The 24,138-nt window shown below is 44.9% G+C and overlaps 17 protein-coding genes across 17 annotated transcripts; 10 read left to right on the top strand and 7 right to left on the bottom strand.

The window, feature by feature from the left end:
- Positions 1–102: 102 nt before the first annotated feature.
- Positions 103–2,031, bottom strand: ESF1 (pre-rRNA-processing protein ESF1; the record flags this gene model as incomplete). The annotated part of the gene is made up of 1 exon (XM_022607223.1): positions 103–2,031. The coding sequence occupies one exon, from the start codon at positions 2,029–2,031 to the stop codon at positions 103–105; it is 1,929 nt and encodes a 642-aa protein (XP_022463841.1).
- A 216-nt stretch (positions 2,032–2,247) lies between these two features.
- RIO1 (protein kinase RIO1) lies at positions 2,248–3,738 on the bottom strand (the record flags this gene model as incomplete). The annotated part of the gene is made up of 1 exon (XM_022607222.1): positions 2,248–3,738. One exon carries the CDS (start codon positions 3,736–3,738, stop codon positions 2,248–2,250), a length of 1,491 nt encoding a protein of 496 aa, XP_022463840.1.
- Positions 3,739–3,956: 218 nt separating this feature from the next.
- On the top strand, positions 3,957–4,731 carry KEI1 (Kei1p; the record flags this gene model as incomplete). The annotated part of the gene is made up of 2 exons (XM_022607221.1): positions 3,957–3,986; positions 4,108–4,731. 2 exons carry the CDS (start codon positions 3,957–3,959, stop codon positions 4,729–4,731), a joined length of 654 nt encoding a protein of 217 aa, XP_022463839.1.
- A 530-nt stretch (positions 4,732–5,261) lies between these two features.
- KNAG0C04910 (uncharacterized protein) lies at positions 5,262–6,203 on the top strand (the record flags this gene model as incomplete). Its single annotated transcript, XM_022607220.1, has 1 exon — positions 5,262–6,203. The coding sequence occupies one exon, from the start codon at positions 5,262–5,264 to the stop codon at positions 6,201–6,203; it is 942 nt and encodes a 313-aa protein (XP_022463838.1).
- Positions 6,204–6,285: 82 nt separating this feature from the next.
- Positions 6,286–8,595, bottom strand: XRS2 (Xrs2p; the record flags this gene model as incomplete). The annotated part of the gene is made up of 1 exon (XM_022607219.1): positions 6,286–8,595. The coding sequence occupies one exon, from the start codon at positions 8,593–8,595 to the stop codon at positions 6,286–6,288; it is 2,310 nt and encodes a 769-aa protein (XP_022463837.1).
- A 141-nt stretch (positions 8,596–8,736) lies between these two features.
- Positions 8,737–9,954, bottom strand: DXO1 (Dxo1p; the record flags this gene model as incomplete). The annotated part of the gene is made up of 1 exon (XM_022607217.1): positions 8,737–9,954. The coding sequence occupies one exon, from the start codon at positions 9,952–9,954 to the stop codon at positions 8,737–8,739; it is 1,218 nt and encodes a 405-aa protein (XP_022463836.1).
- A 373-nt stretch (positions 9,955–10,327) lies between these two features.
- On the top strand, positions 10,328–10,642 carry KNAG0C04880 (YciI family protein; the record flags this gene model as incomplete). The annotated part of the gene is made up of 1 exon (XM_022607216.1): positions 10,328–10,642. The coding sequence occupies one exon, from the start codon at positions 10,328–10,330 to the stop codon at positions 10,640–10,642; it is 315 nt and encodes a 104-aa protein (XP_022463835.1).
- Positions 10,643–10,807: 165 nt separating this feature from the next.
- CTS2 (putative chitinase) lies at positions 10,808–12,184 on the top strand (the record flags this gene model as incomplete). The annotated part of the gene is made up of 1 exon (XM_022607215.1): positions 10,808–12,184. One exon carries the CDS (start codon positions 10,808–10,810, stop codon positions 12,182–12,184), a length of 1,377 nt encoding a protein of 458 aa, XP_022463834.1.
- A 317-nt stretch (positions 12,185–12,501) lies between these two features.
- On the top strand, positions 12,502–13,074 carry FRQ1 (frequenin; the record flags this gene model as incomplete). The annotated part of the gene is made up of 1 exon (XM_022607214.1): positions 12,502–13,074. One exon carries the CDS (start codon positions 12,502–12,504, stop codon positions 13,072–13,074), a length of 573 nt encoding a protein of 190 aa, XP_022463833.1.
- Positions 13,075–13,323: 249 nt separating this feature from the next.
- PHO92 (mRNA-binding phosphate metabolism regulator) lies at positions 13,324–14,244 on the bottom strand (the record flags this gene model as incomplete). Its single annotated transcript, XM_022607213.1, has 1 exon — positions 13,324–14,244. The coding sequence occupies one exon, from the start codon at positions 14,242–14,244 to the stop codon at positions 13,324–13,326; it is 921 nt and encodes a 306-aa protein (XP_022463832.1).
- A 545-nt stretch (positions 14,245–14,789) lies between these two features.
- On the top strand, positions 14,790–16,247 carry ARH1 (NADPH-adrenodoxin reductase; the record flags this gene model as incomplete). The annotated part of the gene is made up of 1 exon (XM_022607212.1): positions 14,790–16,247. The coding sequence occupies one exon, from the start codon at positions 14,790–14,792 to the stop codon at positions 16,245–16,247; it is 1,458 nt and encodes a 485-aa protein (XP_022463831.1).
- Positions 16,248–16,479: 232 nt separating this feature from the next.
- On the top strand, positions 16,480–16,806 carry ATP17 (F1F0 ATP synthase subunit f; the record flags this gene model as incomplete). The annotated part of the gene is made up of 1 exon (XM_022607211.1): positions 16,480–16,806. One exon carries the CDS (start codon positions 16,480–16,482, stop codon positions 16,804–16,806), a length of 327 nt encoding a protein of 108 aa, XP_022463830.1.
- Positions 16,807–16,989: 183 nt separating this feature from the next.
- Positions 16,990–17,244, bottom strand: LSM6 (U4/U6-U5 snRNP complex subunit LSM6; the record flags this gene model as incomplete). The annotated part of the gene is made up of 1 exon (XM_022607210.1): positions 16,990–17,244. One exon carries the CDS (start codon positions 17,242–17,244, stop codon positions 16,990–16,992), a length of 255 nt encoding a protein of 84 aa, XP_022463829.1.
- Positions 17,245–17,853: 609 nt separating this feature from the next.
- On the top strand, positions 17,854–20,700 carry RGA2 (GTPase-activating protein RGA2; the record flags this gene model as incomplete). The annotated part of the gene is made up of 1 exon (XM_022607209.1): positions 17,854–20,700. One exon carries the CDS (start codon positions 17,854–17,856, stop codon positions 20,698–20,700), a length of 2,847 nt encoding a protein of 948 aa, XP_022463828.1.
- A 104-nt stretch (positions 20,701–20,804) lies between these two features.
- On the bottom strand, positions 20,805–21,041 carry SDH6 (Sdh6p; the record flags this gene model as incomplete). Its single annotated transcript, XM_022607208.1, has 1 exon — positions 20,805–21,041. The coding sequence occupies one exon, from the start codon at positions 21,039–21,041 to the stop codon at positions 20,805–20,807; it is 237 nt and encodes a 78-aa protein (XP_022463827.1).
- A 564-nt stretch (positions 21,042–21,605) lies between these two features.
- ARO10 (phenylpyruvate decarboxylase ARO10) lies at positions 21,606–23,519 on the top strand (the record flags this gene model as incomplete). The annotated part of the gene is made up of 1 exon (XM_022607206.1): positions 21,606–23,519. One exon carries the CDS (start codon positions 21,606–21,608, stop codon positions 23,517–23,519), a length of 1,914 nt encoding a protein of 637 aa, XP_022463826.1.
- Positions 23,520–23,707: 188 nt separating this feature from the next.
- MAK31 (Mak31p) lies at positions 23,708–23,989 on the top strand (the record flags this gene model as incomplete). The annotated part of the gene is made up of 1 exon (XM_022607205.1): positions 23,708–23,989. One exon carries the CDS (start codon positions 23,708–23,710, stop codon positions 23,987–23,989), a length of 282 nt encoding a protein of 93 aa, XP_022463825.1.
- Between the last annotated feature and the right edge of the window lie 149 nt (positions 23,990–24,138).

Below are 24,138 nucleotides of genomic sequence, written 5' to 3'. Positions count from 1 at the left end.
ACTCGAAATCTCATACCCTGTTACTATATGAATATGCTACAGAATTTGGTGCGGGTGTTGGGCGGCCGTTGTTCACTGCTTTCTGCCCGAACACAAAACGCTTCATGCCTTCGTTTTCGACTTCTTCTTCCTCTTCAATTTAGACACAATCTGTGAGATGTCCGTCTTGTCAGAGGTGTCCGTGGACTGCTCTGCGGATTTCCTTTTCTTACCCTTGGAGCGGGCACGATTGGAACGTTCTTGTAAGATTTTCTGCATCGCCGGTGTTTCCTTGAACTCGGGACGGGATGGATCGATAGCAAAATCGTGGTCCTCAAAGACTTCCTTGAATCTGTCATCGCTCAAATCGGGTTTGAACTCATCCTCGACAATCCTGTTCTTGTCCTGGAACTTCGATTTCTTCTTCTTCTCCTTCTCAGAACGCATGATCTCGTTCATGTTAAAGTGCATCTTCTTATTTAACGTACTCTTCGAGTCTCTCTCCTCATCTTCATCCATCATCAATAGTTCAAGTTCAGCCTTTGCCTTGTCGTCAACGGGCTCCTCCTCACCATTCTTGCGACCCTTCTTCAACGATTTCAACTTGTCCCTCTTTTCCTTCTCCGCGTTCTTCTTCAATTCCTTCAACTTTTGTTTCCTGTTCTTACGACGCTCCTTCTCTTTACGTCTAATCTTATCTATCGTACTTTCCTCCTCTGCGGCGGCTTCCTGTTCAGCAACCTGTGCTTCGTCCAAACCAGGCGTGAAAGTGATCTCCATGTCCATTCCTTCCTCATCGTCCTCGTCTTCTTCCGCACCGCCCTTCGGCCTGCTCGCTTTCAAAGTACCACCGACAAGCGCCTTCAATCTGTTCTTCATCGTTTCATCAACTTTCGCATCCGAATCCTCGCTATCAGAGGCCAAATAAGCCTTGAAGTCCATATCGTCGATCTCCTTCTGAGAAAACGCCCTCTTCGCAATCTCAACCCGGTCAGCAGGCGTTTCGTCCCAGGTCAATTTCACGTTGGAATGCTGTAGAGCATCCGTCGCAAAGTTTAAAGGCTTGTAATTTTTTGGTAACGCCTCACACTCGTCTCTAGGATCGTCGTCGAAGGTCATCCCCTCGGGGACGTATCTCAAGTCGAACATATTGGCCGTTGACTCGTACTCTGTCGCGTCACAGTTGTCATAGATCGCCTTCGCAGTCTCTACATTATTACAGTAAACGACGGCATAGAAGTATCTCAATCTCTCTAGTTGGTACTGACGCAGAGCTTTGGAGTCGATGTCCTTCTCCGCGTCACCTTCCTCATACAAATCCTTGATGTCGACATCAGAAACGTCGTCATCGCTTTTGCCGGATTCCGCGCCTTTGGACTTCGCCGCACTGTTCTTCTTGCTCTTCTTCTTATGAAATAATTCCTTGGGCGGACCCTCCTTCTCCTCCCTGTTCAACCTTTCCTTACCAAACTCACTCGGGTATATACAGATTCTTTCAATCTTACCACCTTTTGGAATAAACCCAGTGAAGGTGATCATCAGGTCTACCGATTTAACGTGATCCCAATCTAAGTTGACCACGGCAAGCGTCTTGGACGGATCACCAGATTCAGGTTTGCCGCTGTTCGCTTCGATTTCATCCTCAACGTCACTCTGCTCAGACTCAGATTCGGACTCAGAGGAACCAGAAGACTCGGAATCGGATGATGTAAACTCATCAGCAGAGCTGACATAGTCATCGGGAACTTCTCCACGAGCCCTGTCCACAACGACTTTGACGGGCGCCTCTGGTGCCTCGGCATCTTCACTTTCCTTCGCTTCATCTTCCTTCTCGAAATATTTGTCGAAATCCTCCAACTCTTTCTTGTTTGCATCCCCATTCTTGATCTTTCTACCGTATTTGTCGACTTTAGCCTTCTTCTTCACTTCCAGATCTTTCTTGCTGAAACGGCTGTCCAGCTTGACCTTCAGCTTCTTTTCCTTAGTAGATCTAAATTTGGGGTCATTGTAGACACCTGAAAATCTAGGATCACTAGACATCTTATCAGACATGTTTACCTGCGTCTGTCCTTAGTATCTAACACCTCTGTGATCGTAACAATTCAACCACTACAACCAGCAAAAGTAAGCGATGAGCTCAATCGATATGTAGTAAAAAAATTTTATTCACATTTTTTTTTCAGTGGTCAATAAAGATGGTTGAAGTATTATAAACTGGAGATATATCAGTGCAAATGGTGGTGTTGAAAGGTCCCCTCCGTTCAGAGTTCACTTCTTAGATTTGGTCTTGTTGACCAGCTTCTTTTTTATGTGCTTCTTCACTTTGGTCTTCCGCTTTTCGCGCTTCGCATCCTTTGCTTCCTGCTTCCGCAGTTTCTTTGCATCTTTATCCTCGTACTTCTTCCCCTTAAGAACTTTGTCCTCGTCATCTGTGGTGTAGTAGACGTCTTCTTCGTCTTCGCCATCACTCTCCTCTTCGTCTTCGTCTTCTCCATCGTCATCTTGAGACCCACTTGATGAATCGTTTTCGTCATCGAACTCAAATTGCTGCTCAGCAGCGGTGAAATTCTTTTCCATGTCGTGAGCCAGCAGACTCTTCAATAGATCAAACTTCCCCTCTGTGAATCTGTCAAAGTCTCTTTCCTCCAACCCTTCCAAGTTCCTAACGAGGTACAGCGACCTGAACACTTCGTCCTCCATCTCGTCCTGTTCCGTTTTCTTCACTGGGAGGTTCGACTCAACGTACTCTGTCAAATCTTTGGAGCTCTTGTAGTCACCCTCAAATTTATCGAGCGACTCTGATATCACGAACTGGAAGATGATTCTTTCGGGGAAGATATCGATGCCCATCTTCCCGAAATACAAGTTGACATTCTTTATATCCATTCGCAGGAAATCCAAACTCATTGGATGTTCGGGCTGCACACTCTGCGACACATCAATGATGTACAGTCGGTCGTTGTGTACCAACACATTGTATTCTGAAAGATCCGCATGGACCAGCCCACAGACCTGGTACATTAGCCTCATGTACGCCACCAAAGTACAGTAGTACTGTCTAATACTGTCCGTGTCCTTATATGGGTAATCCCTTAGTCTGGGGGACGCGAACCCATCGCCACGGTTCAAGAACTCCATCACTAGCACGTTGTTCTTCACCTCTACTGGTTTCGGAACTGGGACTGCACCGGACTGGTATATTCTCTTCAAGTTCCGGAACTCCTTCTCTGCCCAGATCTTGATCATCTTACGCGGGTTGTGCTGTGACCGCGAGTTCCTGAACCGGAACTCACCGTCGACGTACCGTTCCCTGTCTTTAAATACCAATATCGATGTCTTGAAGATCTTAATCGCGTACTCTTTCTTACCGCCAACACTGGCCTGCACAGCCCTCTCTTCCTGAGTCAATCTCGCCAATAGGGACTCCTCATCCGGAAGAGTGCCACTAGCCCTCGAGACACCGTCCCCTGCAAACGCATGGTACACATTAGCCTCCTTCCCCGTACTCAAACACCCGTTGAAATCCGAAATAATGCCCCTGTTCATCAGCGCTTGCAAAAACCGCATCGTCCGCGGGTCCAGCACATTCTCCACGGTGGCCCTATTGGCTTTATCCTTCGTCGTTTTCTTTACTTTCGAGAACGAAAACTGGTCATTCTTGATCTTGTGGGCATACTTGTCCAGAAGTTTGTTGTTCGCTGTGTCATCCTTCACATGGTGGTCAATTGACAGCTTCTCAAACTTCTCCTCTACAGACATCGCAACTAAACCAGTCCTGGTACCTTTTCGCTTGCCCTTCCCACAATCTCCCCCACGCACAAACAGCTCATCTCATCGCAAAGTTCTTTAGAATTAAAATTTTTAAGTGAGTATTTTTTGACGCTTAAAAGTTCAACTTTTCACTGAGAACAGCAACAAAGACACGACGTTGTTCTTCGCTCCAGAGAGAATTTCTGATAGTACAGATCCTACTACAAATGACTAAACTATCTTCGTCTTTGCCGAAAGTATGTGAGACTCCCCATTCACCTTTTTCAAGCTTACAAACACTGTTTTTTGGGGGGTTTGTTTTGGTTTGTTCCCCTTCAATGCGTACTAACGAGCAGTTCTTGACCCAATTCTAAATAGACCTTCTTCGGTATCTTCCCATTATACATAGGTGTGGAAATTGTCCTTGGTGTGACCCTGCTGAACAAATGTAGCGGTGCATTCGGTATCCTGGCGCTATTCACGGGCCACCCGCTGGACCTGATGCAGTGGGCGAGCTACCTGTGGTCTGTGTTCACTCTGGTGGTGTACGCCCAAGGGTTGTACCAAATCCACAAACCCAAACTGCTCACTTTCTCGCAGATAGTAGTTGTGTTTTCAATTGATACGGTACTGACGTGTCTGTTCACACTATGGTTTACAGGTGTCTGGTTCGCCGAGGAGAGCAACACAGACGCTGCGATGGGTACTGCCGCCAGTGCGGTGGCGCGTCTTGTCAAACGTGGCGCAGAGATAGACACGCAGGGGGCCACGGAGAGCTACGAGTACGTTTTCACGATCATCATCACGATGGTCAGTCTTGTATTCAGACTGTATTTCAACTTCCTGCTCGCATCATTCGTGCAGGAACTGCTGAGACACCCACAGTACCTTGTGGATCAGGATGACATCGAACAGGACCTCAAGAACAAGTTCTTCCTGAGACGCTGGTGGGTTGTCTCACAGAAGAGCTCGTATAGCATATGTAGACATGTACTAGTGTAAAACCCGCACAGTAAGGGTGCCATTGGACGATGCCAACACGCCCAAACACAGAGGATACAACGTAGCCAAGTTGTAACACCGTCTACCATTGCACCCTGGTGCTGCTGTTGGGAACTCTTATCTCCGTGTCTCTTATCTCCGCACAGACCTCGGAGCACAGAGGGGCGAGACCGTGGCACAGAGCGCCACCTCTGTCAAGAGATACGTGTCCCGCCCACCCCACACACGGACTGAACTGCCCCACAGGGACAACGTAACACCGCCCATCTAGACTCAATTACATAATACACCCCTCCCCTCGAGGAAGAACAGCCCTTTGATCTCGAAGACAAGAAACTGCCGCAGGTCAACCTGTTGCAACAAGGCATTCGGTTAATTGGATGTATAAAAGGGAGGGTGAAAAGACCTTTAGTAACGCCAATTGGGGCTGTACTCGTCTTAGTGTTCTAGACTGCATTCTTTGTAATCGCTTCTTATCTTTTTTGCCTATACCATTCCAAGCACATACCTGCCTGTAAACGACGGAAACAATGTCTGCCACGCTATCCAAGAACACTTCTCTGCTTAAGTTGAACACGGGCGCGACAATTCGCGCCATTGGGCTCGGAACATGGAGGTCCGCGGCTGCCACGGACGCTTACGATTCTGTCATCGCCGCCTTGCGGGCTGGGTACAGGCACATTGACACCGCGGCCATCTACGGCAACGAGGCAGAAGTGGGGAGGGCCATCAGGGAGTCTGGTGTCCCGCGGGGGGAGATCTTCGTGACCACGAAGCTGTGGTGCACGCAACACAAGGAACCGGAGCTGGCGTTGGACCAGTCGCTAAAACGGTTAGGGCTGGACTACGTCGACTTGTACTTGATGCACTGGCCCGTGCGGATGAGGGGCGAGAACATGCCCGAGGGCGACAAGATCGGCTTCCCCACGCTCCCCAACGGGAAGCGTGATATCGACATCACCGACTGGAACTTCGTCAAGACGTGGGAGTTGATGCAGAAACTACCGGAGACGGGCAAAACAAGAGCTATTGGGGTGTCCAACTTCTCTATCAACAACCTGAAGGACTTGCTCGCCTCTCCAGGGAACAAGATCGTCCCTGCTGCCAATCAAGTGGAAATGCACCCACTGCTGCCTCAGCAGGAATTGGTCGATTTCTGCCACGGCAAAGGTATTGTAATTGAGGCGTACTCTCCCTTGGGGTCTGCTGACGCTCCCATTTTGAAGGAACCAGTCATCATCGAGATCGCGAAGAAGAACGGTGTGAGCGCAGCACAGGTCGTCATTAGCTGGAACGTACAGAGGGGTTACATCGTCTTGCCAAAGTCTGTTAACAAGGAGAGAATCGAAGCCAACCTGCTGACATTCACTCTTACAAGTGAGGATTTCGAGGCCGTTAACAACATTTCGAAAGTTCAAGGGACCAAGAGAATTATCGACCCAGACTGGGAGCCATTCAAGCCTTTCGTGTAAGCGCAAGAGAAATTTTTCACTTTGTTGTTGTTCTCTCTAGAAAATGAGAGCTTGATATATATATGTACTTGTATATTGAATGTCAACTGCGTCTGCTGAATTTGAAACGGGGTCCCTGATCGTCGGAATCTGATTCGTCTCCGCTGGAGGTAAGGTGTGTGGTGCTATTATCAGCTTGCTCCTCAGTGGTCAGTAACCTTCTTCTGGGGCGAGCCGCTTCTTTCGGCAGAGTGTCAGTGTATCTTGCGTGCTCAGCCGGGATCTCATCCTCATCGCTGTCTTCAGCAACGAACAATTCATTTTCAGATACGGCTTTATCATCCAAAAGTGGGGGAGTGTCATGATTCAGGCTCTGTGAAGGCTGTATAGGTGGCTCGATAATGTCTGGCAAAATACCCGCTTTCGTAACATTTTCAAACTCGTCAAACACCTTAGGTTCGTTTCTGTTGTATGCCTTCATAGGGACGTAATCCCTCGTTATCAAGTACGCATTATTCCGTAAAGAATCATTGCCCTTCCTGGCCTTGGGCCAAACTTTCATAAACTTCTTGAAGTTTGGTCTATCGCTCCTGATAGAACTTTCTGTCACCATGGCGGGCTTCTTTCTAACTATATTCACAGTTGGCTCCACAATAGCCATGTTCGAGAAATCAGCGATCGCTTCATCGGTCAATTCCGATGGATCAACCGGTGTGAGCGTACATTGCAGACGACGAGTTTCGTTATCTTTTACCGACTGTATGGTCTCTACCAACGAACTGCTGTTGCGGGGCTTCGCCGGTCTCGGCCGAAGCACTTCAGTGTCTCTACTTGGCGCCAAACTTTCTGGACCAACAATTTTGGAAGCTTCCCTGGAAGCTTTTAAGTGGGTTGGTTCGTCAACTTCATCCACCTCTTCGAGTTCATCTTCCATCTCTGCCACCGGTTCTTTCGGAGTGCGCAATGATTCATTTATCGAACTTTGTCGCGTCTTTTCTATCACAGGCTCTGGTTCCTTCATCATGCCATTAACTTCAAGATTATCAGGGAGACAGTCGTCTTTTTCATATGTTCTGTCTGGTTCAACGACGTGTGACGATTCATCACCTTTAGGTACTTCTGCAGACAGCGCATTCATTTCTAGAATTGGTGAAATTTTGCCTTGTGTGGCCACAGTGTCCTGATTATTATTAGTAGAGTTCGACAACACATCGCCAGAACCATGCATTTTATCAGACACCTCAGTTTCGTCAACTGCCTTTGTGGCAGCTAAACCATCATCGCTACTTTGTTTAGTTGTTGTGGCTGTATCACCACCAGCAAAAAACTCTAATGGATTCAATGGTTGGACTTTTCTTCGATTTAACCTTCGTTTCTTCAAAGGTACAGCAGTATCCTCTACTGGTTCTTTTGGTCTCCTCATCTCTTTTTGCGTAATATCAGTGTATCTCCGCAGAAATAGTTCACGATGAACAAGGGTGGATACATTGTTTTCCGTTACCGCTTTGAAGAAGCTCCCTGTCGAGCATATGTCAATTTTGTTTAGTATTTCGTAAACTGGATGTGAGACTTGAAATCGCTCTGATCTCAACAGCAGAACATTGTGCAATGTTTCATTCGTAGAAGCGTACTTTTCAAATGATTCGTTGTTAACAAAAGAGAGAAGAGTTCCACCGCAAAATTCAACACACGACCGAACACCGCTAATATCCGAGTCATTATTGTCAAAGTATATGATTGTAAAGTCTCGAAAAGAGTTCCTATCCACTTTAAAATTAGGGTACTCCTTATACTGCCCCGAATCAACTGTACGGTTCCATATTTCATCAAACGAAGAGATATTTTCATTTGAATCTACAAGTTGTTGCGCCATTAAGTCTACCAAGTCAGCTTTGTATAGTCGATTTGCACCTCGTATCAGCGCAATCAATTGATGCGGCCATTTAATTTCCTTGATTTTAATGCAAAGTGTTTTCATCGCGTCCTCGATGTTTACTCCATGTGTGGATCCAGCGGGGTATATACCAATAAGTTTCAAAGATTGGCCAGTATCACTGATAGGTGTCATATCTATGAATACATCTTCCCACACCAGATTTACAATAACTGGTGCCGACCCAACTTTGATATTGGTTTCCTTTGATGCGCTGATACTGATACGCGTTGTCTCCTTTGGTTTCAGAAATGCATCATTGATATATGTTAGCTTCCCATCGTTGACTATGTCGACGTAATCATGTGAAACCCATTGAAAGCTGATATGTTGTCGTGATATACTTTTATCGTTTTTGATCACCAATGCATTAGTTTTACTAGAGCGACCGATAGAATAGTTCCTTGACCGTTGCAAGCAACAGGAGACGTATACAGTGCCATGATCTTCGCTTTCGTACGAGTATCTTAATATCCACATACGGCAGCTCTTCAGGCTGCTCCTGACAGTTTCCCCAGCAGCTTTTCTCTGAAATGACAGTTCCTTTTTAATTGTCAGAAAATATAGAAGATTTTGAACTTTTCAGGTGATGACAATGAAACAGTTATAAACAAATATCGACTATATAAACTCTTTCGGTATTTCGGCGTATTTCGGAACCCCTTTCAATTTACGGATACCTATATCATGTCCACGGTACACAGTAACCACGAACGCCTGAGGCTCCAAAACCGATTTCTGGTTAAGGTTGCCTTCGATGAGCCTTATTATAGCCTTCATTGCGTATTGTGACCATTCAACAGCAACCTGGGCGTTGTAATTAAAGTTCGTGTGTGCTCTGGGCTGGTGTTTGTTATTGAATTTGCGGTATAGAGACTCCCTTGAAAGTTGAGTGATATCTTGCAAAGTCCCGTCGTACGCATTTCGACAACCAATCACAACATCGGTATCTGGAGACACCTCGGTTTGAACCCACGTCCTCAACAGTTTTGATTTATGATAAGAGGATTTCATATTCAAGGGACCGTAACATTTCAACTCGGTATAGTGATTTTCTATTTGGTTATAGGCATCCATCTCACACGTAAAAGTAGCAAGATGTCCTCGTCTAATTGGTGTTCCATAATAGAAAAACTGGCTCGGAATTATGCCTCGGTTCAGTGACCAGATCTTACAAATGACAAAACCAGAATAGCAAAGCATCCTTGTGCGGCGGTCGCTCAAAGTGATACCTTCATTTCTGTTACGCTGTGATCCATCATCAAATTGAGAAAGAACAATAAACTTCCCCCTCAAAACAGTGCAAACTAATTTGTAGTCGGAATCGTTAGCAAATAGCGCCATGGTCAATTCAACCAAATGATGTCGAGGACCCACAATGATATGCCTATAGCTTTCGCCAAATTTCTTCTCACCCTTGGACCCTCTATTCCACTCATTGATATAGTCCAAACACGGTTTCGCACTATCTAACATATCAGGAGACATTGTAAAAACATAGTCCTCGAAACCTGCGTATAAACTTAAACCTAAATACTTACTTTTGAAGCTGCCAGATTTCTGAGTATTCTTTGATTGAGCCAAAGCTGCGATATCCTCCTTTAGCAGCGGTAAGATTGTCAGATTAGTAGTATTTCCATCATTAATGTATAACTTCCCGCCCGTATAACAGGCCACCTCTTTACTTTTTTGGAAAATGTGCGCTGGTTTGGAAACATACTTGCCAGGATCGTGATGATGAAACTCCTTAAAGCGTACACGTTTCTGATCATTTATCGATAACCGATGGAAACTATTCAGCAAATCATCGGTTTCAATTGCAGTAGTCATGGTTCCCATTGGAGGGATTTTAATTCAACCGTGTAGTAAGAGATAGTTTTCTGGAAAATACTATATCTTTTGGACTTACTGAAGGCGACTGAGAAAGAGAGATGCACTATAGTATCAACTTGCTGGTAGCATCGCCAAGAGTGGAAATTCAGAAAAGGTAGCTAAGGAAACGCTCGGTATGCAATAAATATCGGCATGGTTTACCTGCTGGATAAAGATAATTGTCTCACTTTCCAAGTCGTAACCTCGAGGTTACAGAAATTGAAAAATAAAATTAAGAAAACAACACGATCTTGGCAAGAGCTGCAAGATAAATTGCCTTTTACTCTGTTCAATTCCAGACTTCCTTCAAGTCATCCAATTCAGTTAGGACAAAAGAAGAATGGTTGAATGGTGTGCAGTTGTTTACGATAAGCCTGGTTCCGACAGATCCCAGTTTAGACCAGAGCACTTGGCGAACATCCCTAAGTTGGTCCAGCAAGGAAAATTGGTTTGTGCTGGTGCAATCTACAACGAACCTACCACACCAGGTGGGGACCGTACCTTTGCAGGATCGCATTTGCAAATTGTGGCAGACACAAAGGAGGAGGCTTTAGAAGTGATCCATGGAGATGTTTTTGCCAAAGAGGGTATTTGGGACTTGAGTAACATTATCCTATACCAATTTGGATGCGCTGTCCGTGAACCAAAGAAATAAGTTACATTTACTGGGTGCAGTTCTTGATTTTTATGTATATAGACTATAGACGAGGTCATATAGACTCAAGTTATAGGTGCACTTTGTTAGTTTAAGGCCCTTGTGCCATTTTTTTTGTGGGATACAATATCTCTTTGGAATTAGTGTCGTAAGAACACAAACTGCATGAAACGCAGACAGAAGATAACAATTGCCGCTGTATCTCTAGTAAGCGTTACCGTGATTCTTACAATGTGCTTTACTCAGTTGCTTCACAAGAAGACAGAACATCACCATCAACCGCCGGCACAATGCCCTCAAAATGTGAATCAGAAGTACGTATCGGGCGTTTACTATTCAGACTGGTCACCCTACGAGCCACGGATGCATTTCCCCAAGAACATAGACACTTCCAAGATCACTCATATATATTACTCGTTCTTTTTGGTGGATGCAGATTCAAGTGCTCTTAAATTGGGTGATTCGTGGTCAGATATAGAAATGCCCATGGGCAAGAATACTGTTTTGAAGGGCTGTATTGGCGCTTTGAATTCACTGCGAGACGAAAAACCAGGGTTCAAGAATATAATGGCGGTTGGAGGCTGGTCAAATAAGGATGCATTCCCCCTAGCGTTGAGAAAGAAACATGGTGTTGAAAAATTGGCACAATCCTGTGTGGAAACCATGTTTCAGTACGGATTTGATGGAATTGATCTGGATTGGGAGTACCCAAAAGACGACGGTAAGGAACCCCGCATTTACTTGGAATTGATGAGAAAAATACGGCAACATATGAATGAACTGGAGATTGCAATTTGGGGTGACAAAAAACGTAGGTTCCATCTTTCTGTCGCGACCCCAGCGTTTTATGACAAATTGGAGACCTTCCCGATCAAAGAGATGGATCAGTACATTGATTACTGGAACATGATGACGTATGATTACTATGGTGAATGGTCATCTGGAACCGGTTTCCACAGCAATCTTTACGATGGCACAAACAAATTCTCTGAACACTCACTCTGTGCGGATGGTGCAATCCGATACATGACCAACAAGATTGGTATCAATTCAAGGAAGGTCGTGCTGGGTATGGCCTTGTACGGTAGGGGTTTCACAAATGTAAAAGAGGGAGATCCTAAAAAGACATCTGGGTTGATAAACCGTAAATTCAAAGGAGTTGGCGGTGAGTCTGAAGGCGAGCCCGGTATGTGGTTGTACAATCAGTTGCCAATACGAGGGACTCAGGAGGTCTTTGATGAGCAGTATGGTTCTGCATATTGTTTTGACCCGAAAACCAAGACCCTTGTCGGTTACGACAATGTCGATTCCACAAGACAGAAAGCGCAGTATGTACGGTTCCACAACCTTGCTGGTGGATTTTGGTGGGAATCTTGTGGCAATAAGTGGGACAACGTTCAACAGTCCCTAGTGCATGTCTTCAATGAAGACATTGAACGTCTAGATCGGAACGAGACAAACCTGTACCAGGATCCCAAGTTACGAGAACATTACCTGCAAATATTTGCCAAAAGTGGATTTCTCGCAGCAACTTTCAAATGACGAATATATCTCATTGTGTCACAGTACGGAACAGGCAAACCAACTACATATATTATTATATAACCATAAGTAATCGACGTATAAAGCATAAGCTTCAACTGAGTTTCTAGGATCGTTTTTTCTGCTCTCGTAGTGAAAACAAAAAAACACGCAACAATTATTACGAATTTATGCAAATCCCTGTAACAACTGAAGGTATTGTGATCCGTTACAGCACTCTCTTGAGCGCATATCGATAGGTGTTGGTGTGTCTAAGGGTTATCGAAGGGGATTTCCGTTGTTGTTGGTTTTCAAACTTAAATAAGAGCAGTGGGAAAATGGGTGCTAAAACTTCCAAACTTTCGAAGGATGACCTTACGACACTGAAACAAACGACCTATTTCGACAGGCGTGAAATTCAACAATGGCACAAGGGGTTTCTGAGAGACTGTCCCAATGGGCATTTGACAAGGTCTGATTTTGTGAGGATATATAACCAATTCTTCCCCTTTGGATCGCCTGAGGATTTTGCAAACCATCTGTTCACTGTATTCGATCACGACGATAATGGGTTCATTGAGTTTAGCGAGTTTATAAAAGTACTGAGCATTACGTCTAGAGGATCGGATGAGGAGAAGGTCGAGTGGGCTTTCCAATTATACGACTTGAACGGGGACGGAGTGGTTACCTTCGATGAAATGCTCACCATCGTGAGCAGCGTCTACAAGATGATGGGCTCGATGGTCAAACTGGAGCCCGACGAGGCCACGCCGGAACTGAGGGTGAAGAAGATCTTTGACATCATGGATAAAGATCGTGATGGATACATATCACTTGACGATTTCAAGATTGGATCAAAAGAAGATACCTCAATCCTAAATGCACTCAACCTGTACGAAGGATTAGTATGACCTGTTGTGTCTATTGCAAAGACGTATAGGGAGAAAGAAGAGAGTGGTGGGGGAGGGTCTAACTGAATAAACAGAACAAATTATAATGACGACATACACAGATATATACATATATAACTGCATTAATAGCATACACGATTCAGAATAGTTTGGATCTCGCGTCTTATGGTAACGTTTCTACTAAAAGTTTAGTGAGGATGGAGACATCCGTATACAATTCCAGGCTTGCACAGCGAGGACAGCAGACATTCAAGTGTAATCAATGTCTAAAAATGAGGTCAGTTCACTGGAATTTAGAGGGTTCTGGGACTTGAAAATCTTTAAGATGGCTACGCCAATCAAATAAGGTATCTCTTGCGTGTCCCTGGAGTTAGTGACTGGCTTCATTTCGTTATTGGGCAATAGGAACCTTTTCAAGCACTTATTGTGCACGTCCCTAACGACTAACCACCTGACTTTAAACGCGGAACCGTATTTGTTCCTGTCATCCCATAAAACCGTGTCAAGATCCAATTGCAAGTCGGTGACCATCTCAGCAATACCGCAAAATTTCCCAGACCCGTTCACAGAGAACAGTAGAAACATTTTACCGTTGTCAGCTTGTGCCCTCTTGAAATGCTCGGAGAGTCTCTTGTTTCCGAAATGGGTGGAAGACCAGATACCGTTATAGAATGATTTTTTGATGTGATCCAAACTGTTGGATTTGATGATGAAGAATTTGGACATCTCTGGAATATTGATCCAACTAGGGATGATCACGCTGCTCTTGGGCAATCTCCGCGGGACAAACTTATTTAAATAACCGCGGTTCTCCTGGTACGTATTAGGGTCCAGGAGTCCCACTGTCCTACAAGATCCCGTCGTAACGTGAGAAGAATACGTGTAGTTAGATTTCTGTGATTCAATGTACGATCCCTCCTGTCCTTGCGCCGCACACCCACCACTCTTCTCCGTTTCTTCGCCAGATGACCCCTGCTTCTCTTGAGCATCAATCTTGTACTCAAATAAGCCGAGGTCAAATATCGTGCTGCAAAAGGTCCCCGCACTGTTAGCAAATGAGTTAACCCTTGATGTGTCCCACGTACCCACACCGCTTCCACCCCCCTTGGAACCGCAAAAGGCTGTTTCCAAATCTCTCAAAGAGTCCTCAATGGTGCGTGAAGAATCCATGCCAACAGTCCCAAGTTGTGGCTAGCTGCTCTTTTTTCTGTGTCCTGGGGATCAAGTGTCGAACTTTCTTGTTCCTTGTACAGATGAATAGCCGCCCAAAACCGACTTTCCAATTTATCTTTCCTACAGAGATTTACCCGAGAGCTGTACAGTGAAAGACGTTCAGCATGTGTGATTGATCAGTTCGTTGAGGGGATGGTATATAATACGTATGTGTTTGTGATGATGGTTATTATGGCTGTGGTGTTGAACTGTTCTAGAAAGGCGAGGTGATGGGTCTCTACAGACTAGAGATGAGCTGGGAGACGATGACAATCTGAGACTAGGCAAGTAAAGAATGCGAAGATGTTTAGAGCATCGCGTGTGTCTGTCTGTCTGTGTCACATCAGGATACACTATCTCTGTTGGTGAGCTTTTCCTTCTCGTTAACGACCTTCGTTCAAGCATGAAGTGTTTATTAATCATCATGGGAGGGAAAAAAGGAATATGGCTGCAATACGCTCTTTCACACCAGTTACTGAGCAAAAGTCAATGGTGCGTGGGGGATGTTGGCCAAGAGACACGTATCTATAATAGGATCTGGTCCGTCGGGGTTTTACACGGCGTATAGGCTGTTAAGAAAGTCGAGAATCCCGCTGCACGTTCAGATATGGGAAAAGTTACCTGTACCGTTTGGCTTATCGAGGTACGGTGTCGCTCCTGACCACCCTGAGGTGAAGAATTGTGAGGAGACATTTGAGAGCTGTGCGAAGATGTACATAGGTGGGAAGGAGAAGTCATTTGAGTTTATAGGCGGTGTCGAAGTCGGTAAGGACGTAGCATTGAATCAATTGATTCGCGCAAGTGATGCTGTCGTTTTCAGTTACGGTTGCAGTGGGGATAAGAGGTTAGGGATCCCTGGAGAGAGCCAGACAAAGGGGGTCTTTACTAGCAGAGAGTTTGTCAATTGGTATAACGGTTATTTCGATTCTGCACTGGACGACAAGTTCAGTAGCTTTCCATGGGAGAAAGTGAAAAGAGTAGGTATTATTGGCAATGGTAACGTAGCACTCGATATAGCGCGGGTTTTGTTGAGTAACAAAATAGACTCGCTGTGGTCAGGTACAGATATATCCACCGTGGCTCTAGACAGTTTACGACAATGCCCGGTGGAGGAGGTCAAACTGATCGGCAGAAGGGATTTCCTTCACTCCAAATTCACGAACAAAGAGCTAAGAGAGATGTGGCAATTAGAGGAGTATGGTGCCAAAGGTTTTATTGATGCGAGGTATTTCCAACCAGAAAGATACGCGGGCAACGACTTGGATAGAGCGATGAAGAGGAGACTCGAAATGTGCTCTGAATACCTTAGCCCGTTTGATCAAAGAACGAAGAAGAACTACAAGAAAGTTAGACCGGGCAACGAGCTGAATTGCACATGGGAACTAGACTACCTGAAGACACCCTTGAAGATTACACCAAACGGAGATGGGACCATACGATCTTTAACACTGTGTGAGAATGTAATTACGCCTGAAAACCAGTTGATTCCACAGTCTCAAACAGTTGAATATGATATGGATCTTTTAATCACTTCGCTAGGGTACAATGGGAGACCACTAAATGGGTTTGACTCCCTCGAGATTGGCTTCGACAGAGACCACATTGCAAACAGACAAGGTCGCGTTCTCCAAGAAAACGGAAACACTGTGATCGATAAGCTGTACGCGTCTGGGTGGATACGCCACGGGCCGCACGGTGTGATCGCATCGACGATGTCGGATGCGTTTGACGTCGCAGATATAGTTTTGGAGGATTTGGAGTCCCAACCCGTCCGGAAAGAACCCGTCCCCGCGGGCGATCTCCTCGCATTGAGCAGAATCCCGCATACGACGTGGTTCGATTGGGAGAGAATCAACGAAAAGGAGATTCATGAGGGGACCCTACGGGGCAAGAACAGAAGCAAGTTACTAACGTTACAGGACGTCGATGCCCTGTTGAAGCAGGCCCCAACAGCTACCTAACGAACCTGACTCCCGCTCTGAACCAATGAGAGCAGAGCATTGCAAGCAAAAATATCAAAAATATCAAAACTGTTTAGAAACGGAGAGGAACAGCAGAAGGAGAAGACGGAGAGGGGAGTTATAAGTCTCGTGTGTGTGTGCATCTTTATACGTACGGGTACACTCTGCTGACCTTTTTCTGTGTGCATACAATCAATAGTACTCTACCCCTTCCCGAAAGTATCTCGAAGAAATGAATAACTTTGTTGTGAGACGTTCTCTGTCGACGCTGATTCCACCCAAGGTTGTGTCTGCTAGTCAACTCAGTAAAGCTCCAAATGCCAAGAGGGTGGCCAATATGGTGAATTTTTACCAGTCGCTCCCACAGGGCCCGGCCCCTAAAGCGGGTGCGAACAGGAACGGTATAATCGGGTGGTACAAAGCCAAATATTTCGACGGTGAAAACGCCTCTGGGAAACCCTTAATGCATCTAGCGCTAAGTATCGTGCTTTTGGGTTACTCGATGGAATACTACTTCCATTTGAGACACCACAAGAACGGGGCTTCTGAAGCTCATTAATTCTCGTTGCTTACAGGAAAGATTTTGCATACACTATATCGCGTGTATCATAATATGTATGTACGTACGTGTAGGCTTATGGAGAAGTAAAAAAATACTGTTATTATTCTTACAACTAAGTAAGTCATGGGTTGCTAATGGTATGTTAAAGATTTTAATGCTGATGTTATCTTGTCCTCGACTTTACACTTCGCTTATGTACAAAACCTGTGTGCCCCTTAGGAACACGTCAGATTGGTACCTATGCAGCAAGCCGTTCTCCTTATTCTCGTAGTGCTCCGTGGTCGATGACAGAGCGACGTTCATGAACCCGTCGATGGACTCCAATGTCCCGCTGTACAGCATCCCGGAATGCAGTTTCACGTGCACTGGTTTCCCAATGATGTGTCCCAAGAACTGGGAAGATACACTGTCTGCCGAGTCAGTAACAGTAGCCATTTTATATATGTGTGTGTGTAACTCTCTGTTTGAGGGGATCTTCAATGGCAAGCACGAGTAGAGCAAACCTACACTCCGCTGCTCATTGCTTCTGGGACCGTTTCTTCAACCAAATTTTCCAGACGCTTTGCGAATTTGACGAATTTTTGTCATTTGATACGGTCGTTAAGCCCTCTCAGTATAAGGGTGAGCGAGGTTTGACGGTATGTGTCCAGTGGGGATTACTCGTTGAGGTGGAGGAGAAGACGGCGTTATTCAGTGTCAGGAAATACAGATGGGATAATCTGGGGAGAATTCCACCTTCCATCAACTTCGTTGTAGCATTCCTTTATAATATAATATAATTTGATATAATCTAATTCAATTTACAAAAATAGATTCCCGTTTGAAATCGATGGTGATGAGCGGTGCTTTGACAGAATAATCCAACGAAAGACATCCGGTTATTCGTCATAATACTCTCCTAGAAGAGTATCGCTGTCTGCTCCCATAGCTACATCTATTTCATTGCTCTCAATTCTTTTACACAAGAAGGCTCCGAGTTCCCTCCACTATCAAGTTACCTAGCAGTTTTCCCGCATTTTTGATTCTGGTTTGGTAACATAAGTGATGCCCGGAATAGACACCATACAGGGCCCGCAGCCGTCCACTTGCATTGTATGCAACAAGGCGATCCAAGAGGGAAAAGCGTACGAAGTGCGGGGTAGTGCCTGGCACGAACAATGCTTCAATTGCTCACACTGTCATCGCAGTCTCTGCCAATCGAAGAACTTCCTTTGTCTAGACAGTAACCACGTCCTGATTTGTCCAGAGTGTTCCGCTTTCTGCTCCCACTGTGGGAAAATGATTGGTGATAAGGCAATTATACTCTCGAACAACGAGTCCTTCTGTCCGGACTGTTTCAAGTGCTCGAGGTGCGATAGCCCGATCCACGACCTCAAATATTCAAAAAGCCCAAAAGGTGGTATTTTATGTCTCAACTGCCACCAGAGGACCAAGAACAGCACATCCATGGGGAAACAACACGTCAGTACGTCACCTTCGACTTCCGTCTCTGCGGCAGTGTTACCGAAACGATCTGAGATGAGGCCACAGGGAGTGGATAAATACTACCTGCAGAGGAAGACAAGCTCGCATAGACAATCTAAATCGCTCTCTAGCGCCAGTAACGCAAGATCATCAACTGCAGACACTGTGGCCAATTCGACACGTAGCGGTACTATAGGTACTGCAGATACGGATGAACAACAGAAGGTACCCGCTGAAAGTAGACAGGACCCGCAGAAAAACCACACCAGAAGTGTGTCCCTGGATGCGATGCTGAATTCGACGTTAGAGAACGACGGGTTCAGTGGAGAGGAGGCTGGTGACGAGCAGGGCAGTGCTTCTTTTGCAGTTACTCCACCACACTCTCCAAAAGTGGGACCCGTACTCCCGGATACTGCATCCTCAAATTCATTTGCCCGTCAAGATACCCCATCTGCACCAACTTCACTAGACTTACCAGACACAAGCACACTGTTGAAAACTCCGGAGTTGAAACACAGTCCCGACGATAAACATGTAAGCAATTTACCCCTAAACAGCCCAATGGCCACGGAAAATAGAAACGGATTTCCTTCCAGCATCATGACTTTACCTTCATCTTCTACAGTACAAAATGGTCTTGCATTGAATTTCAGCCAGGGATTGATCAATAATAAGTCTATGGACTCTAGTCTCTCGGGCGCCAACAATAATCAGGGAAAACCGGCCAGTAACAATGACAAACCGTTTCGTCTTGCCCCTAAGGAGAAGAAACCGGGCAGGTCTTTGTCCCTAAAATCGAAGAACTTTTTCAGTCCCTGGAAACACAGGGGCTCGATCTCAAACCAAACGACTCCAAAGACGCCGAAAATGCCGTCTTCCCCTCCGACATCCTCTACGAATTTCAAAGATGCCCGTTATAATACCACAAAACCAGATACGCACTCGGGGTGGGGCGTTTCCGGCACCTCAACATCACTTACCATATCGAATCCCATCCTGCAGAACAATTCAAGTCAACCGGAATTTCGTCGCCCTACAAGAGGCCAAAGCGATACTTTGATATACAATGGTTTGAACCACCCACAGGGCGGTAAACATTTTGGTACTTTACCTACTTCACATAAACATCAGGTATCAACGGGTACACTGGCCGATTCGAATAAAGGCAACCACACATCGAAAGTGGCCATGTTTACAACACCACCGTTGGAAAACTCGATAACTTTCAAGCAATTGTCCAACACGGTGCTTGCACCTGTCCCCAAGATGGCGCACAGCGATGAGGATGATTTAAAGAAAGAGAGATCATTTACTAAGGACAACTCTTCAGGATCATTGCACTCCTCAGTACCCTCCTCGAATCGACAGAAAACAAATGATGTAGAAGCCGTGGACGAAGAGAATATACACTCGGAGTTGGCATGCAGGAAATTGAAACTGGAACTCAAGTCAATGCAGGTCACAAAGAAACAACTGAGCATCGACATCGAAAATCTGAGACTGACCAAACAGACGTTACTGGAGGAAATTACATACTTGAAATTAGAAAGGGATAAAAGTGACCCAAGTGGCCCACCCCCAATCGAAGAACCGACGGCCTTCAATGTGACGGCGTCTGTGCCAAATATTACCGCCACACCAGTAGGTAACAGTGGACTACAAACTACGCCAAACAAGCCCAAATTTTGGAAAATATTTGGCAGCGGTGGGAACGGTAAAGATTTACAAATTCCTGCAAGGGATCGGCACAACGGTATGAATCTGAGCGATCATAGCCTCTCGAATTCAGACATTAGTGCACACGGGAGTGGGCTTGCTGACATCTGTCAAAGAGAAGGGAACAAAGTTCCTCGGATCATCCAAGAATGCATTGACTTTATTGAAAGTGATAAGAATCATCTGGAGGCGGAGGGTATATACCGTAAATCAGGGTCGATCACGTTGATAGAAGAGCTTGAAAGGAGATTGTACCAGGAAGGCGGGCATATACAACGCGGTGATGATATCCATGTCGTCACGAACGTCTTGAAGCGGTTTTTAAGACGGCTACCGGATCCTGTGATCTCTGTGAACATTTACACACCGCTAATTTCTTTGGTCAGGAACAACGATCTGATCAAAACAGCTCCGCTGAACGGGGCCCAAGGTGGCGATGACCATGACATTGCCCTGATACGGTTTGTGAAGGACCACATGATTGAGCTTATGGACAGACTACCCCTTGAACATTATGAGCTGTTGAGGATTTTGATTAAACACTTGAACACGGTGGCGTTGTACGATAAGTTCAACCTAATGAATCTGCACAATTTGGCCGTAGTGTTTGCACCTAGTATCATACACGATGTCACAGGAGAAAGAGACGTTGCTGATCTGAACGAACGCAATTTTGCCATGGAATTTATGCTTTTATACAAGGTTATATAGTGGTTATAAGCATGGACTTTGAGGATTATGAAACGGTTTTGGGGTTGTCTCTCTGACTCAATCAAAGATATTATAGAGGACTGTCTCCGAAGCAGAACCATGGGCTAATGAACATCCTTTAAATCTGGACTAGAATACATTTTCAGCCTTTTATTCCCTACACGTAGTAGATGCTCCACAGTGGTGAAATCCTTTCGTGGTAAGTCCCTGTATTTACCAAACTCCTCATGTATGTAACTCAAGAAATGGGGTCGAGTTTCCCTTGGTTTCCTGTACGTCATCCTAATCCATCCTCTGTACAAAGCGAGTACTTCCTTCTGCAACCCAGACAGTTTTGTCATATGTACTCTTTAATTTTAACCTCCAGTGGAATATTCCACTGACCACAATTACTTGAGAGGACGAGTAAGGTTACTGTAGGTGTCTATCACTTGTATCTCCTACCATGACTATGATTACGGAGTTACTACTTGAGATTATTCATCGTGAAGTCCCTCATTCACTTCATACAAAATATCAACCTTTTTTCGATCACGTGATTGAAAATTGAACTTCTTCTTTTTGTCTTTGCCCGATTGGGATACTCCGTGAATAGCCGTGAATAGCCGAAAATAACCGAGGATTACCGAGGAATGCCGGAATGCGGCGAGTGCAATCAGACCGGTTATTCACGGCAGTTCAGGGCAGTTCACGGAACAGACTTAATACATACACAAACACTAATGAACAAAAAGACATATATATATGGAGGAGAAGGTAAGGTTGTTTTGATGGTATAGCCAATTCAATTACTAAATTCAGTTTGCAATCGGTCTGTTCTGTTCTGCATTTTTTCTCACTAATAGTTCACAAACAAGAGAACTTGCATTAAAAGGAAACAACAATACTCACACATACAACACAAAATGTCGCCCGTGACTTATAAATTGGCTAGTGAAAAGACAAAGGAGACACAACATATCTCCGATATTTCTGTTGGGAAGAAGATCCCATTGGGGAAATACCTTTTCCAACGAGTGTTGAGTGCCGGTACAAAGTCCATATTTGGTGTCCCTGGTGACTTCAATTTACCTCTGTTGGAGCATCTCTACGAAAGAGATCTGGTTGAACAAGGTTTGAGATGGATTGGGACCTGTAACGAATTGAACGCTGCTTATGCAGCAGATGGGTTTTCTAGGTACTCGAATAAAATTGGATGTTTGATTACCACTTACGGTGTTGGTGAATTAAGTGCCCTGAATGGTGTTGCTGGGGCATTTGCAGAAAATGTTAAAATGTTGCATATTGTGGGTGTAGCTAAATCATCTGCGAAACACGAAAACAAGAATATCCACCATCTCATCCCCAATTTGCACGATTCAAATTTTAAACGGCCCAACCACAAAGTATACTATGAAATGGTAAAGGATAGAGTTTGTTGTAGTGCTGAGTATTTGGAAAACATAGACCAAGCTTGCGATCAAATCGACAAAGTTATCAGAGACATCTATAGGTACTCAAAGCCAGGCTATATTTTTATCCCTGTCGATTTTGTCAATGAGCTCGTGGAGACTACCAACTTGCTGGTAACACCAGTGATTGACTTGGAGTCCTCCTTGGCAAGGCCCGACGAAGTGACAGTGATCGAAGTTGCACAAATGATAGCAGACTGGATTTATCAGAGTGGGAACCCTGGTTTAGTCGGCGATGTCCTCACTGATCGGTACGATGCGACAAAGATGCTCAACGATTTTATTCAACTGACAAAGATGTGGAACTTTACCACAGTTAATGGTAAGTCCATTATCGATGAGTCAAACCCATGGTATATGGGCCTTTACAACGGTGACGAAGGGGTCAGCACGGTGATTGATCGGTTCCACAAATGTGACCTTGTTTTAAATTTTGGGTTAGATATCAACGAAATTAACCATGGTCACTACACATTCAAGTATAAGCCAAACAGTAAGATCGTCGAGTTGCATCCAACATACGTCAGGTTTTTGGATACAGAGTATGGTACCGAAAGATTGTTCAAAGGTCTTAACTTCGTATTTGTGCTGAAAGAATTGATTAACCGGATAAACCCAAAGGAATGTATGTTCTCCTATGACCTATCAGTGAGAAAATTCTGCAGCGAGGAAATAAAAACTCCAGAAGACGGTAATGATGACGCTGAGGCCAGCACAATCACCCAGAACAAACTATCCAAAATGATCCCAGACTATTTAAACCCTGGTGATATCGTGGTATGTGAGACGGGATCCTTTCAATTTGCCATGAGGGATATTGTATTACCTCCACAAGTCAAATACATGTCGCAGGGATTCTTTTTATCCATTGGTACCGCTTTACCAGCGGCAGTTGGGGTAGGTATTGCGTTACAGGATTATCCAAACCAACATATAAACAACTTTGGTGCAGTTGATCACAATTACAAACCTAGACTAATCCTGTTGGAAGGTGACGGTGCTGCACAGATGACAGTGCAAGAACTAACCTCTATGATCAGATTTCAGATCCCGATCGAAATCATGTTATGGAATAACAATGGGTACACGGTAGAAAGGGCAATCTTGGGTCCCACCAGATCATACAACGACATCATGCCTTGGGACTGGACAAAGTTGTTTGCTGCTTTTGGTGACTTCGAGGGTAAGTACACGAGAAGCACCGCAATCGAAACGACTTCAAAACTGCTTTTGAAGTTGAACCAGTTGAAGAACGAGGGAAACCGCGATATTATTGAAATGGTCGAAGTGAAGCTGGGTGTGATGGATTACCCACACCAGCTCAAACACATGGTTGAGGCCGCAAAAGTGAGGCAAGTAAGGCAATGATTGAGAGTCTAGGGGCTTGCAAAATGCTCTTTCCTCATGGTTTACCTCTGTATAATTGTATTTATGTTCTTTAAAGTAAAGAAAAAAAAAAACATTTGAAAAACATTCGAATTGATTTAAGATCCAGAACATCCAGGACTCAATTAGCAGTTTCATATACAGCATTGAAACGGACATCAACCTCAAAAATGGAGAATCTGACTTTAAGGGACTACATAGGAAATACTCTTTACGTAACGTTGAAAGATGGGAGGATTTTGAATGGGGAATTCATGGCTATCGATGCCCAATGCAATTTGCTTCTGGACCGTGTCAGAGAACAATCAAAGTCAGCTACAGCTGAGGTCTCAAGCAGATTGTTGGGGTTGGTCAGTGTACCGTCAGACACCGTAGAGAAGGTGGAGGTTCCGCAGTACAAGATGCAAGAGATGATTCGCAGCAGGGCTGCATTCATGCAAAATATAGTGTGATATCTCTCTCGTTCTCCGCCCGCCTTTATTCCAAGTTTTTTTTTCTGAGAGCTCTAATGACTTCCCTACATTTGAAGGGTAAGTGCAAGATACGAGGGTATCGCATGATTTCTAAAAGATCTGGTAGGCGTATAAAAGAATTGTGGATG

Source organism: Huiozyma naganishii, chromosome 3, assembly GCF_000348985.1.
Source record: "Huiozyma naganishii CBS 8797 chromosome 3, complete genome".
Classification (NCBI taxonomy): Eukaryota; Fungi; Ascomycota; class Saccharomycetes; order Saccharomycetales; family Saccharomycetaceae; genus Huiozyma; species Huiozyma naganishii.
The sequence above is the reverse complement of the archived record's forward strand: the minus strand, read 5'-3'. Positions and strand labels throughout refer to the sequence as shown.